Source organism: Cervus canadensis, chromosome 14 (assembly GCF_019320065.1).
Source record: "Cervus canadensis isolate Bull #8, Minnesota chromosome 14, ASM1932006v1, whole genome shotgun sequence".
Classification (NCBI taxonomy): Eukaryota; Metazoa; Chordata; class Mammalia; order Artiodactyla; family Cervidae; genus Cervus; species Cervus canadensis.
Genome location: NC_057399.1, coordinates 42,991,431 through 43,005,310, shown reverse-complemented (window position 1 = coordinate 43,005,310; position 13,880 = coordinate 42,991,431). Strand labels below are relative to the sequence as shown.

Here is a 13,880-nt window from a genome sequence, read left to right as displayed (position 1 = left end):
CAGTATTCTTGGGCTTCCCTTGTTTCTCAGCTGGTAGAGAATCCACCTGCAATGCAGGAGACCTGGGTTTGACCCCTGGGTTGGGAAGATCCCCTGGAGAAGGGAAAGGCTACCCACTCCAGTATTCTGCTTGGAGAATTCCATGGACTACAGTCCATGGGGTCATAAAGAGTCAGACACGACTGAGCAACTTTCACTTTCAACTTTCTGGCAATTGTCTCAATTTCGTGCACCTCTTTGCATTCATATTACATCAGTCTAAAATGTTTATGTTAAACATGCTGGCAAAAAGTCTCAATAAGTAAGCATGATTTAGGTTCCAAAACAATAACTTTAAGAATCCCTTTGATGGTGATGGATGATACAGGTATTTTTCTAGATCACAGAAGGTAAGAAAATCTACATACTAAAGGGTAAAGTAAAAATTCTCCTCCCTTCCAAAAATATTTGAAGTTGTCCTCCTGAGAAAAGTCTACTTTATACATCATTTTTAAGGAAGTAAAGAAGCCGATAGAGCAACCATCCTCGTCAACACAACACAGATCTCAAATATGCAGCGATTGGTCACTGAGGTGCTCGGAAGCAGTCTAGAGTTTCTCAGATCTCCATAGGATATGTCATTAAATCTTCTCCTCCTGCTGGGTCTGACTTCTGGGGAAAAAAGCATATGGTATGAAAATTACTATATTTGGTAGTGAATACTAATGATTGCTCAGAAGGCTCATCCTTCAGTCTCCATGGCCTTTAGCATCTAGTTGGTTATAACTGTGACATGCTTTGATTTGACTTAATAATCTTTTTGAATTTATAGTTCAGAATTAATTATATAAAGTTTATCTATGAAATCAGATACTCACATAAATGGAGAGACATATACATTTATTTCTGGTGTTATCCCATTAACAGACTGTAAAATTAAGGCAAGAAGACCAAGGTCTGTCCAAGGCAAAATTTACAAAGGTGCTCCTTCCCCTTTAATTTCTAGGATATGGAAACAGATTTAACATAAACATACAGACACACACCAGACATATAAGTGATGTAAGGGGACACTGTTTTTCTACAGTGTGAGAATTGGAAGCTCAATGATGTCATATGAACCGTATTTGATTCCTATATTGCCAATATCTTAATTACTATATGGAACGGCAAAACAAAGTATTTTGAAACATGCAGAAATTATTCTATGATCTATATAAAAACAACAGCATTTTCTGTGTTATAATAAATTTGTAAGTTGAATTTCATACATGTTATATTACATTACACAGGGCATGTTCTTTAATATTCAAAACCCAGAATGGTTAATAAAAAGAACTCCAAGGAAAGAATTAAGAGAAATTTGGTTAAAGATGTAATTTTACTTCATAGAAATAGCTTTCTAAAGATTTATATAAAGCTTATTATGTTGGCCCAGTACTATGAGAATACACAGTATGACAGTAATAGTGCTGTGTTATGTCAGATGGTATAAATCACTTGGTTGATTTGGCTAATACGTAAATAGTACACCAATTTTATTTACCAAGGCCAATTAATAAATTCTTAAAAATTGGGTATATTTGAATCAAATGTCACTGTAAAGTTAAGACAATATAGATTCCATAATACATACTGTTATTTTCTAATGTATCTATAATGAAACTCCATAATGAAACATAATATAAAATATGGATTTTTGTATCAAAACTCTTTGCCAGAAAGTATAGCTCACATCAGAAGTTAATATCACTGGGGAGTTAAATGATTAAAACAAAAACAAATAACGTATTACAAATAGCCTTTTGTTCTTCACTTACTGTGATGCAAACTGCAAGGATTTAACCTTTAAGGGTTAAAGAGTTTAATCAATGTCAATGTCTGATCTTCTGAAGGCAATAAAGAACAGTCTGTCTAGCGATACCCAACAGAACATCACTTTGTCAAGCCACAAAGCACCCAAAAGCTTGTCAAGTAAGTTCCCAGAAACCTCTTTGTGGTTAGAACTCAGCTCCTTCTTGCTTGACCTATTATTTGATATTTGACCACTTGGTTGCAAGACACTTGCTCTTTCTAGCTGAAATGTCACTGGGGCATCTTGTCAGCTCCCCGACATCTCGGCCTGACATACAATTTTACTTTTGTGTGCTACAAGGCAGAAAATGCAGGGCAATGGCCTTGTTTTAAATTCTGTCAGCATCAAAGATGGGCGTCACTCTTGGGTCCTACCACACAAACAAAAAAGGAGTCTATTTTGAAGGTCAAAACAGCCATTACCTTGAAGTTTTTCAGCTTATACTAAATATGTTACCTGCTGTACTGGTGTGGGAACTGTCCTTAAAAAGTGCCTAAATGCACCACAGACATCTTCCCAGCACACATGCTCGACTTTCTTATCAAAAGCAGGCTTGCTAAAAAGGACACGTTTTCAATGCCTGCAGGGACCAGATGCAGCAGTTAACTTAACTTGTTCAAATGGGCAAGTGGTATCATGTAGCTTTACAAGGAGCAACCTGACCTTCTCACATTGACCAGGAGTGACATTATTGTGCAGGAGGAGAAGCAGTCACATCATTTCTGTTTTGCACAACCTGCTTAAAGTTTGCAACTAAATGCTTGTCTTCAGTTGAGCTGACAAGAGAGAAGAGGGGGCTCAGTGAACCATGGCAGGGCTGCCATGAAATGACAGGAATCATTGGCATACATTTCAAATAGCTCTCTCAATCCTATTAAAGTATTGCAGTCCTGCTTTAAAATAGACAAGTATGAAACAACTTTGATAGATAGAGACTAAAATGGCTTATTGATTTTTTTAAGTCTGAAGGAAATTACCTAAAATGTGTCATTCTTTAACATTTAAAAATATGTTACATAAAAATGAGCAACTGTGATAATAAATAAAACTTAGAGGGGGAAAAAAAGTTGGTTATTTCATTATTCGAGGAGACATAGATACCCGAACACATCAAGATATCACACAATTTTTAAAAACCCACGGCCACTTGAGCTGAAACAAAATTCAACTGGTAAGGAAATCCCCCATCAACACAATTTTAATTGTACTGTTAACTCTTCCTGCATGCTTTTTATTTCATAAAGTCATAATCCAATCTGAGCTGGTCGCTTGGCAGTAGCAGACATCGTCACTGGAGACGAGTGGGATGATGCCAGGGGCGCAGGATTTATAAGTGTTTCCTTTAAGAAAGTGTAAGTTGTGTCAAGTTCAGCTTTCAATGGCAAAAAATCCCCAACATCAACTGTGTCAGCAGGAAGAGCAGCTCTTGACGGAATGGAGAGATTTGAATGGTCTCGTGATCCTGTCTATGATACAAAAAGAAGAGAACAATAAACACAGAATTGAAAACTCAAACGGAGTCTAAACCCATAAACAGAGAAGTGGACTAAGAATCATAATACGAAATGGGGTGGAAACAGCAATTTAAATAATCTATATGATAATACATAAATATTAAATTATTTTTCAAGTTGTGATTGAACCTCATTTGTTCTACATCATAAACTTGCCAGGACATCAGGAATTGGGCTAAACCACTAAAACTTTGTATAAAACTTTTATCAAGTTATTGAATCAAACAGTCAGTACAAGCAGGCATTTTTGCCTCTTATTCCATCCATTGGCAAATTACAGAAACCAATTCTAATGATAATGTTTATTTCATTATGCTATATGTGTGTGTGTGTGTGCTCAGTCGTTCAGTCGTGTCTGACTCTCTGCGACCCTCTGGACGGTAGCCCACCAGGCTCCTTTGTCCATGGGATTTTCCAGGCAGGAATACTAGAGTGGGTTGCCATTTCTTCCTCCAGGGGATCTTCCTGATCCAGGAATCGAACCTGCTTCTCCTGCATTGTCAGGCAGATTCTTTACCACTAAGTCACCTGGGAAGCCCTCTATATGCTATATAATTGGGAGATTAGACTGCTTAGAAAATGAACTATGAATATTTATGTTTTTAAGTTATCAGCCTGACTTATTTACTTGAACAATACAGCACAAAGAAAAACAAGTCAATCCTTGCACCCTATGGAAAATAGCATACCAGCATATAAAATGCCAATGAAATGAACTATTTGTCTTTACCTTTAATAATACTGCCACCACCCTGTTTTAATGATGACTGTTCTGTTATAAGCATTTGGAAATCATATATCAAGATATGGGAATGCAACATGAAAACAGTTTGTCACATATTTTAAAACATTACTGCTACCCAGACACTGTTGGAAATCAAACTTAAGAAACCCACACACTCATGAAATACTTAAAAACATAATTAATATTTTGTTGAAGCCATACATTTAAGTCTTAAGTAACAGCAGTAAACAGTAGTTAACCCTTAACATAAATGAAGTCTTACCAGTAAAGCAGATAGGTGTTACTTTATGGCATTTATAGATAGGAGAAAAATAGTAATCAATCGTATGTCAGAATTTTCCAGATTCCCAGTAAATAAATGTTGCTGAGATATTAAGTCTAGTCCTAAGTGTCTCCATTAAAAGATACATTTATATTGCAGAGGTTTTAATAACAAGACATCTTTTTGGTAGATTCTCTTAAGGTTTTGACAACAAAATAGCATGAACGCTAAGGATCTGCTTTATTATGTCATGTTATACAAAACCGTTTCTACATGTGAAACTGTGAAGGAAGCAATCTCTGGCTTCAGAAACATATTAGAAATTCAACTGTTGTATGCGTTACCATTTTTGTGGATTTTTTTTAAAACTACAACTGGAGAAAAATCAATGGCTGCATCTAACACCTAGTTCAGCAATTTTCTTTGATCTCCGTTCTTTTGATTTCTTGATTCTCCACTGCAAGCCTACAGCTGACGGAAATCATCTCTTTTTCTGCTGGAAGTTAAAAAGAAAAAAAAAACACCTAAAATGGCCACTCAAATGGCTTTATGAAGGAGAGGATTTAGCTTATCCTTGTTGAAAGAAAAGAACTCCCAAGGTCATATGTTGACCCTGCTTAGAAGCGCTGATGAGATTTCACTTGCACAACCTTAATGGGTGACCAGATCAGTTCAGAACCAGAACAGAGGCATCTCATTACATCAGAGGCTGGAGGTATAGATTCCTGCACTTTTCCTGCTGCTAGAACCATCTTTGGTGATTTTTTTTTAAGCCCTGTGCCTGAATTGGCAGCATTATTACTTGATTGATTTTGCTGCTGTAAAGACTACAATGCCATCTGCTAACTGATTCTGCCAGACCTGGAGGTAAGAGGGACAATGGAAGAGCAGGAGATGGTGGGGCTGATTCTCGTCATAATAAAACTCAGAGCAATCGTACTATTTATTATGATAAAAGAGTATTGGTAGGCAAGCCTTCACAAGTTTGTTGTTACATCTTTATACTTCAAGTTCTGGTTTAAGAAAACTGTATATGTGCAGAATCAGACCAAGGAAGCTCAGCTACTCTCTGAGAAAATCTCGTCCTTGATGCTTTAGACTAGAGAAAGATAACTGTGCCAAACTGACCAACCACTCCTGTTAGATATATCTTACTCAAATCCATATTCTGTACTTGAAATTTCCTTTTCTGTTCTTATGAGTCCATCGACCTAACACATTACACATGAGGAAGGTTATCCTTTAGGAAAGGTCTTTAACTGCTCACTTCCCTTTAATACATTCAGTGGATCTTAAACTCTACAAAGGGGCGCCTCTTCTACTTTTTCTCATCTTACTTTTTCATATGTCTATTTTCCATCATGTTACCTGAAAGCATTTTTTATTTCTAATATAAATTTTTGGACCAAGTAACCTTGAAATGGGGTATTGAGTATGTCTTTGGTTATTTCAAACCAGGTACACTTTTTGTGTACCTGAGATTCTGATTTGAAACACTAAAGAAATAATACATCCTAAACATGGGAAACAACATTAAAAAGAAGAGATTTCTGTTATCATACAGCAAATTCCCACTGGCTACCCATCTTACATATGGTAATGCTTACATCTCAAGACTACTCTCTCAGTTTGCCTCACCCTCTCCTTCCCCTGCTGTATCCACAAGTCTGTCTCTAGGTCTGCATCTCTATCTGGTGCTCTGTAACACCCGAGATGGGTGGGGCGGGGTGAGAGTTGGAGGAGGTTCAAGAGGGAGGGGACATATATACATTTATGGCTGATTCATGCTGTGGTATGGCAAAAACCAACACAATATTGTAAAGCAATTATCCTCCAATTAAGATTTTTTTAATGGAAAAAAAAGAAGAGACTTCTTTGAAGATTTGCACCCCTCAAAAGACAAACCCTCCATCAAGTAAACACACTTTTGTGTAAATGAAAATAATTGTTTTTTCTGTTACTGAGGTCATTTGCTATACTGCATGCACCGCTAGAAAATAATCTTTTCCATGAAATACAATAAAATTTGATTTTAAGTCACTTAATAGCTTAAAAACAAACCAGCAAAAATTCTGGTGAGATCTGGATTTGAAAATATGATGTTAAAATAACAAGTAAATATGTTGTAAATAATATTCAGAAATATATCATAACACTTTTAATATAACACAGAGAGTAAGAGACAGTTAAGTAACTTTTTATCAGAGACCATTAAAAGTTAATATTCACCATCTGATATTATATTTTAAATCTGTGGTCATTTAAGCTACATTTTAAACTGCTGAGGTGTTCTCATAGTCTCTCATGTAAATCAAAATTTATGCAATTTTTAAAAAAGAAATTAGTTACCTGAAATAAAAGCTAGGTGTCATGTGAATCTTTATGGAGGCACTTTTATTTACTTAATAAGCTGTAAATGATTCTATTTGAGCTGTTATAGTCCATCAGTTAAATATATATTCACAATACAAAATGTGTCTACTAAATTTCTGTATTTTAAAAATCTTATGAAATATAGTAATTAGACATGTCCATTAACCATTTTTCAAGACTTCAATATCTCCATTTTCTAAGGGTGTTTTTTAACAACAAAAATAAATACACCACTAGTGTAATAATAAGATAATGACTAAATTGTCTATATATCAAAGTCACTTTGCAGAACAAGGCTTCTGAAACAATGACTGTCTCTAAGCCATCTGTCTCCTGTGTAGCATTTATGATAAAGTTAAGTCTTCCAGAATCTAGTAGCATAAAAAATGAGGAGTGATGTAATTTAGTAAGCCTGAATAGTATTGCAAGGAGATTATGCCAGGCAAATAGTATGGTGAAAGGAGTACTGGACTAGAGATCAGAAGACTATATTTTTCCCTCCCAGTTCTGTCACAATTCAGCTGTGTCACTTAGGTGAGTGAATCAGTACTCCTAGGTCTCATTTCCTTTGCCTAAAAAATGAAGAGGCAGATGATACCACTCTAATGGCAGAAAGTGAAGAGGAACTAAAGAGCCTCTTGATGAGAGTGAAAGGGGAGAGGGAAAAAGCTGACTTAAAATGCAACATCCAAAAAACTAAGATCATGGCATCTGGTCCCATCACTTCACGGCAAATAGATGGGGGAAAAGGTGGAAACAGTGACAGATTTTATTTTCTTAGGCTCCAAAATCATTATGGATGGTGACTGCAGCCATGAAATTAAAAGACACTTGCTCCTTGGAAGAAAAGCTATGACAAACCTAGACAAAGTATTAAAAAAGAAGGACATCACTTTGCTGACAAAAGTCCAGAGTAGTCATGTATGGATGTGAGAGCTGGACTGTAAAGAAGGCCTAGCATCAAAGAATTGATGCTTTTGAACTGTGGTGCAGGAGAAGACTTTCAAGAGTCCCTCTTTAGACTTCAAGGAGATCAAATCAATCAGTCTTAAAGGAAATCAACCCTGAATATTCACTGGAAGGACTGATGCTAAAGCTGAAGCTCCAATACTTTGGCCACCTGGTGCAAAGAGCTGACTCACTGGAAGAAACCCAAATGCTGGGAAAGACTGAGGACAGGAGGAGAGTGGGCAAGAGAGGAAGAGATGGTTGGATGGCATCATTCACTCAATGGACATGAGTCTGAGCCAGCTCCAGAAGACACTGAAGGACAGGGAAGCCATGAGTGCTGCAATTCATGGGGTTGCAAAGAGTTGGCTATGACTTAGTAACTGAACAACAGGACTCTTTCTAGCTCTGAAGTTCTACATGTCCACCATGATTTCAACTCATGATGATGTATGGCATAAGGTTAACACCTAACTTTTGTGAATACCATTAACCCAGAAATCAGAGTTCCTAAACATAATTCTTCAGATTTTGAGAGGATATAGATGAGCCACTCTTAAGGGGAAGGAATACATACTGCAGATGATTCTTTAAAAAAGCCAAATAGATAATAAAATTAGCCATAGTTTAGATGATGTGGCTACATTCAATTAAATTCTGTGATACATTTTTTATTACTTCGACCTCCATGATGATGTTTTAAGCTCTGTAAATTATTGACTGATTTTAAGTAGAGTACGCAGCTCTACATAAACTGATGAAGGAATCAAAGTACCCACAAGAGGGCCTTATGAAGAGGCTCCCTTGCCATTTCTACTTTAGCTCCTAATACATTCTTATCACTAGAGTCTTGGTAATCAGAACACAGAATTTTCTTCCTTCTGAATGCTTCAAGTTAGTTAACCAAATTTTACCTATTTTCCACTTTTGCCATTAGGCCTCATAGGATACTACAGTTTATACAGTCAGACAGAGTTAACAATAATTACGTGTATAGTTTTCTCTTGTGGAATGCTTAGTTATGCACCTCAGATATCTGTCTGTCTATTCATTCAACCACACACACATATACACATACCTGATAAATATAGCTACACACATATACTTGCTATATGCATATATGTATATGCATATATATATACACACTTATATGTATATGCATATATATATATACACACACACACACACCCCTGCTAGCATATCATTGGAGAAGGCAATGGCAACCCACACCAGTACTCTTGCCTGGAAAATCCCATGGACAGAGGAGCCTGTTAGGCTGCAGTCCATGGGGTCGCTAAGAGTCAGACATGACTGAGCGACTTCACTTTCACTTTTCACTTTCAAGCATTGGAGAAGGAAATGGCAACCCACTCCAGTGTTCTTGCCTGGAGAATCCCAGAGATGTGGGAGCCTGGTGGGCTGCCGTCTATGGGGTCACACAGAGTCGAACATGACTGAAGCGACTTAGCAGCAGCAGCAGCACATCATTAAATATTTATTCCTTGAAGTCATCAATTATAATTTTGAGTTACCAATACCAAACCTGTAGAAATATTTTACACATTCCTCCCTCCATAAGTCATTAAAACCTTAGTACAGACCAGTTTCGTCACTAACAATATAGGATAGGTGGGGATATGTGAGTCAGCAGGGCCCTGTAAAAGAGTCTCCAGAGAGAGGGAACACAATCTGAGAAGTTTAGACACCTAGAGATTAAAAAGGAAGGGCAATCATAAAGGGAGAAACAAATCAGAAAAGAGAGGCAGAAGATACTAATAACCCACTCGATTCACATCACAACAATTTACTCCTCAAGCAGACATTTCACATTCGTTCGAAAGCCAGAGTTCTTAAGTCAGTCTGGTTCAGTTTCAGCCTCAACAACTTGGTTAATGTGGTAGATTAAGTGGATTATGCCTCCCTTATAAGTATGCTCTTTGCCATGTGACCCTGCAGTTGTTTGCAGCCTGGTTCACAAGCACATTCGTGCCCTACCCAGCCTCGTCTAGCATTTCCTCACTTGTACTCTATAATCTGCTTACGTGGACTTGCAGATTATTACATAGGCTTGGGGCTTCCCTGATAGTTCAATTGATAAGGAATCCGTCTGCATTGCAGGAGACCCCAGTTCGATTCCTGGGTCAGGAAGATCTGCTGGAGAAGGGATAGGCTACCCACTCCAGTATTCTGGCCTAGAGAATTCCCTGGACTGTATAGTCCATAGGGTCTATAGTTGGACACGAGCAAAGAGTTGGACACGAGTGAGCGACTTTCACTTCACTTCACTTCACTTTACATGGACTTGTGAGTCAGGAAATAAGATGTTCCATAGCTCACACCTGCCTCTGGTCTGTTCACTGTCTAGTATACACCTCTATCCTTTGTGGGATGAATGTGCCTTCTCTACCTTTCACACTCTGCCAGGTTCCCCTCCTTGTAAGCCCTTTTCAGATCACTGCCACACACATCCCCAACTGCAGTGAGCTGCTACATTCAATCACATGTTGGCATTCCTTTGTGAACATTTATTCTTTTATTTTCACTTACTTGTATTCATTCATCTCCCCAGAAAACTATGAGCACCTAGGGTAATGGAATCATGATTTTGTACTCCTAGCACTTAGAAGAGTATCTGGAAATAACATTTCCAACTGATGAATGAATAAACAAATCACTCATGCTATTATTTCATGATTTTGGTTTTATATTTTATATTTGGTTATTGCACATATATACAGATTATGTCACAATGAAAAGAAGCACAGTGCACTGGAAAGAATTCAGGCTTTGAAGCTGAAGAGGCCTTGGGTTCCAAACTTGAGTCTGCCATGTACTCACTATGTGATCTAAGACATGCTTCTTAACCTGTGTGAGCCTGCATCTTATCCATTATATACGAAGAATAATCCTTCATGGAGCTGTTACAAGGATTAAATGAAATAATATACCAAAAAATGAATAACATACAGTAGCTCCCCTTCGCCTCTTCCTACTCTTCTCAAGTGATAATAAATTCCAAATTTTGAACTAACATGTATGAACATAAATGTCAGGCACTGTGCTAAGTTTAGCTTTAGAGGCATTATCTCAATTCTCATAGCCACTCAATGGGAAGGTACTACTATTCCTCATTTTATAGTCAAAGAACCAGGGATCACAAGAGTGGCAAGCACCGCTCCACACTGCACAGCTTGTTAAGTGGTGCAAAGGGATCCGACTCTTGATCCATGATTCTTCTCCCCTCGTGCCTGGCCACCACCTTATCACATCACCCAAAGAAGACACAGCCTCAGGCTTATTCATATCCAGAGCTATTTCATAAAGACAGTAAGGCCTCAACAAATCTCTGTGAAACTGGAAAAGAAAAGCACATAGACTGTACTAGACATTAAAAATAGATGTTTCTCTTTTTGATAATATGGTTTCTTATAGTCCACTTGAATATCCACAGTACTGGAGTGAATGAATAGATTTTATGACATTTACATAAAATAAAATTCTAGCCCTTTCACCAAAGAAGCTTATATGTTGTTACATTCAGAGATAACACTCAGTGCTGAAGTTTTAAATTATACTATAACATTTAAACTTTAATTTTAAATTGCTTTAAAGATGTCTTGTGCCTGACAAGATAACAATTCCCATTTTCTTCTCTTGGATGTTTAGATTTCCTGACATGATTGAGGTTGGAAAAAGAGTCAAAGAATTTTCCCAGATGGCTTTTGTTCTTTTTTTTCCTACGTTCCTTCACACCCCTGTGCTCCCAGTCTGCTTGTTTCCCAGCAATTCTGATATACCTGACAGTAGAGAATACTAGAAATGGCCAGAAAATTCAAAAAAGACCATATCCCCCCTGTATTTTAAGAATGTAAAGTTTTCAAACAGAGAGAAGGTGAAAAGTAAATATATCCATATACTCATGTATATTAAAAAGGGACAAAAATTCTATAAATAAAAACTTACGCTTAATTAATTGAATAAATAAACAATAGAAAAATGCCATTGCAAAACTGAAATGAAAAGCTGATAAAACATATGCAACACACATAATAGCCATAGGGTAGTTTTCTTAAATTACAAAAAACTTAAGAAAATCAAGAAAAAGAGAACCTAATTAAAAAATAGGCTCCGGATAGTGCATTTATTAATACTGGATTCAGCTGTAACAGGAAACTCAAAATGTCAGTGGCTTTAACAAGACAGAAGTTTATTTCTCTCTGAAATAGCTATACGAAGCTACCAGGAATCCAGACTGCTTCTACCTTGGGTTCCACAGTCTCAGTATGTGGCTTCCACCTCCAGGATCCAAAATGGTTGCTCAAGTTCCAGCCATTATGTCTGCATTCTAGCCAGAAGAAAGAAGGACAGTAAAGGAGAAGGTATCACTTACATTTGAAAACAGCTCCTAAAATCAGAGTACTTTTGTTTACACTCCATTGGCTAGAATTTAGTCATGTGGCTAACTTAGTTTCAGGGGAGTCTGAAAAATACAGCTTCCCCCTGCCCCTGAATGGCCTGGGTAATAGAGGTTCAATTACAAAGAAAGAATGAGAAAAGAGGTCAGGAAACCACTGACCGCCTCCACCTCAGATATATATTGGCTGCTTGGTGGAGGACAGAGAAATACAATAACCAACAAACATATAAAAAAGAGGTAAACCTCATTCACGATTAAAGAAATGCAACACAAAACGTGACAATGAAAGCTTACTTTTTGCCTATAAAATAGCCCAAAATTAAGATATCTGATGAAACCCACCGCTAAGAGAGGGAAACAGGCAAGTTCCTACACGTAGGCTGGACTGTACTCTGGTGCAAACTTTTGGGAAGACAAAATTTAAATTGTACCTGTTTTTGATTCAGCAATTCCACTGTTAAGACATTTCTTCTTATGGCTACACCCACAGAAGCTCAACAAGATGAGTATACAGATGTATTCATCAAAGAATTCTTTTAGACAAACACTTTTTAAATGAAACTGAGGTGTTAAGTGAAGTATGATACAATAAATCACATCATACAACAATTTTGAAAACTGATGTAAATATGTAAGTACTGATGTAGAAATACATCCAAATGAAATAAGATTCAAAACAGTGCACGCTCATGTGCACGCACATGCATGCGTGCACGTGTCTGTGTGTGTGTATAAAGAGAAAGAACCCATTTGTATTAAAAAATACATAAATAAGTACAAGGAATTCCCTGGCAGTCCAGTGGTTAGGACTTTGTGCTTCCACTGCAAGGAGCTTGAGTTTAATTCCTGGTTGGGGAACTGAGATCCCACATGCTGCAGAGAGCAGCCAAAAAAATGTATAAACACATACATGTATATATATACCTTTTCTTCTTTCTGGAAAGAGAATCACAGAAACTGCTAATTATTTATAGAAAAAGGGAATAAATTGGAGTATGTATTATAGGAAAAGCTCTGAAAGTTCAAAATTTTCTTTCTGTGTTTTTTTATCTTTAAAACTACTGAATCACAATCAAAGGTTTTAAACTGGCAGTTCACAAAAGTCAAAATACAACTCATTAACAAACAAATGGGAAAAATGGTAACTGCCAATAGTAATAAAAAATATAAGGGAAATGAGATGTTTATTACCAATCAAAATTCAATTTAAAAAACTGTGATAATTGACATTAGTGAAGGCATTAAAAAACAAGCACTCACAAATTGCTAGTGATGTATGAATTGACTGAACCATTTGGACTATAAGTTGGTAACTGTCTTGAAAGAGTTAATGCCATTTGGCCCAACAATTCCATTTATGATTAGTTTCTTAATATTAATAACAGACAAAAATTAGAAATTATCTGATATTCAATAACAGAAGTACATTTAAGTAAGCTTTAGCCACTTGATGGAATATTATATGGCTATAAAACTTATGGTTATATTAAGAAATAGTTGTAGAACACAGACAAATGCTGAGGCTTGACCAAGGGTCAGAAGCCTTTTTCTATTGAGGATCAGATAAATATTTCATGCTTTGCAAGCCATATGTCTCTGTTGCAACTACCAAACTCTGCTGTTGTAGCCCCAAAGCAACTATAGATAATATATGTAAATGAATTAGTGTGGCTATGTTCCAATAAAACTGCATTAATGAACACTGAAATTTGAATTTACCATAATTTTCACATCATGAAATATTATCCTTTTTTAATTCATTTTTTAAACATTTAAAAATGTAAAAA

The 13,880-nt window shown here is 36.7% G+C and overlaps 1 protein-coding gene across 1 annotated transcript in view; it reads right to left on the bottom strand.

Moving 5' to 3' along the window:
• Positions 1-2,899: 2,899 nt before the first annotated feature.
• CCDC171 (coiled-coil domain containing 171) overlaps positions 2,900-13,880 on the bottom strand; it is a 322,272-nt gene continuing 311,291 nt past the window's right edge. The window contains 1 exon segment of the mRNA XM_043486967.1: positions 2,900-3,300. Within this exon segment, the coding sequence (XP_043342902.1) occupies positions 3,079-3,300 (222 nt within the window). The 3' untranslated portion in view covers positions 2,900-3,078.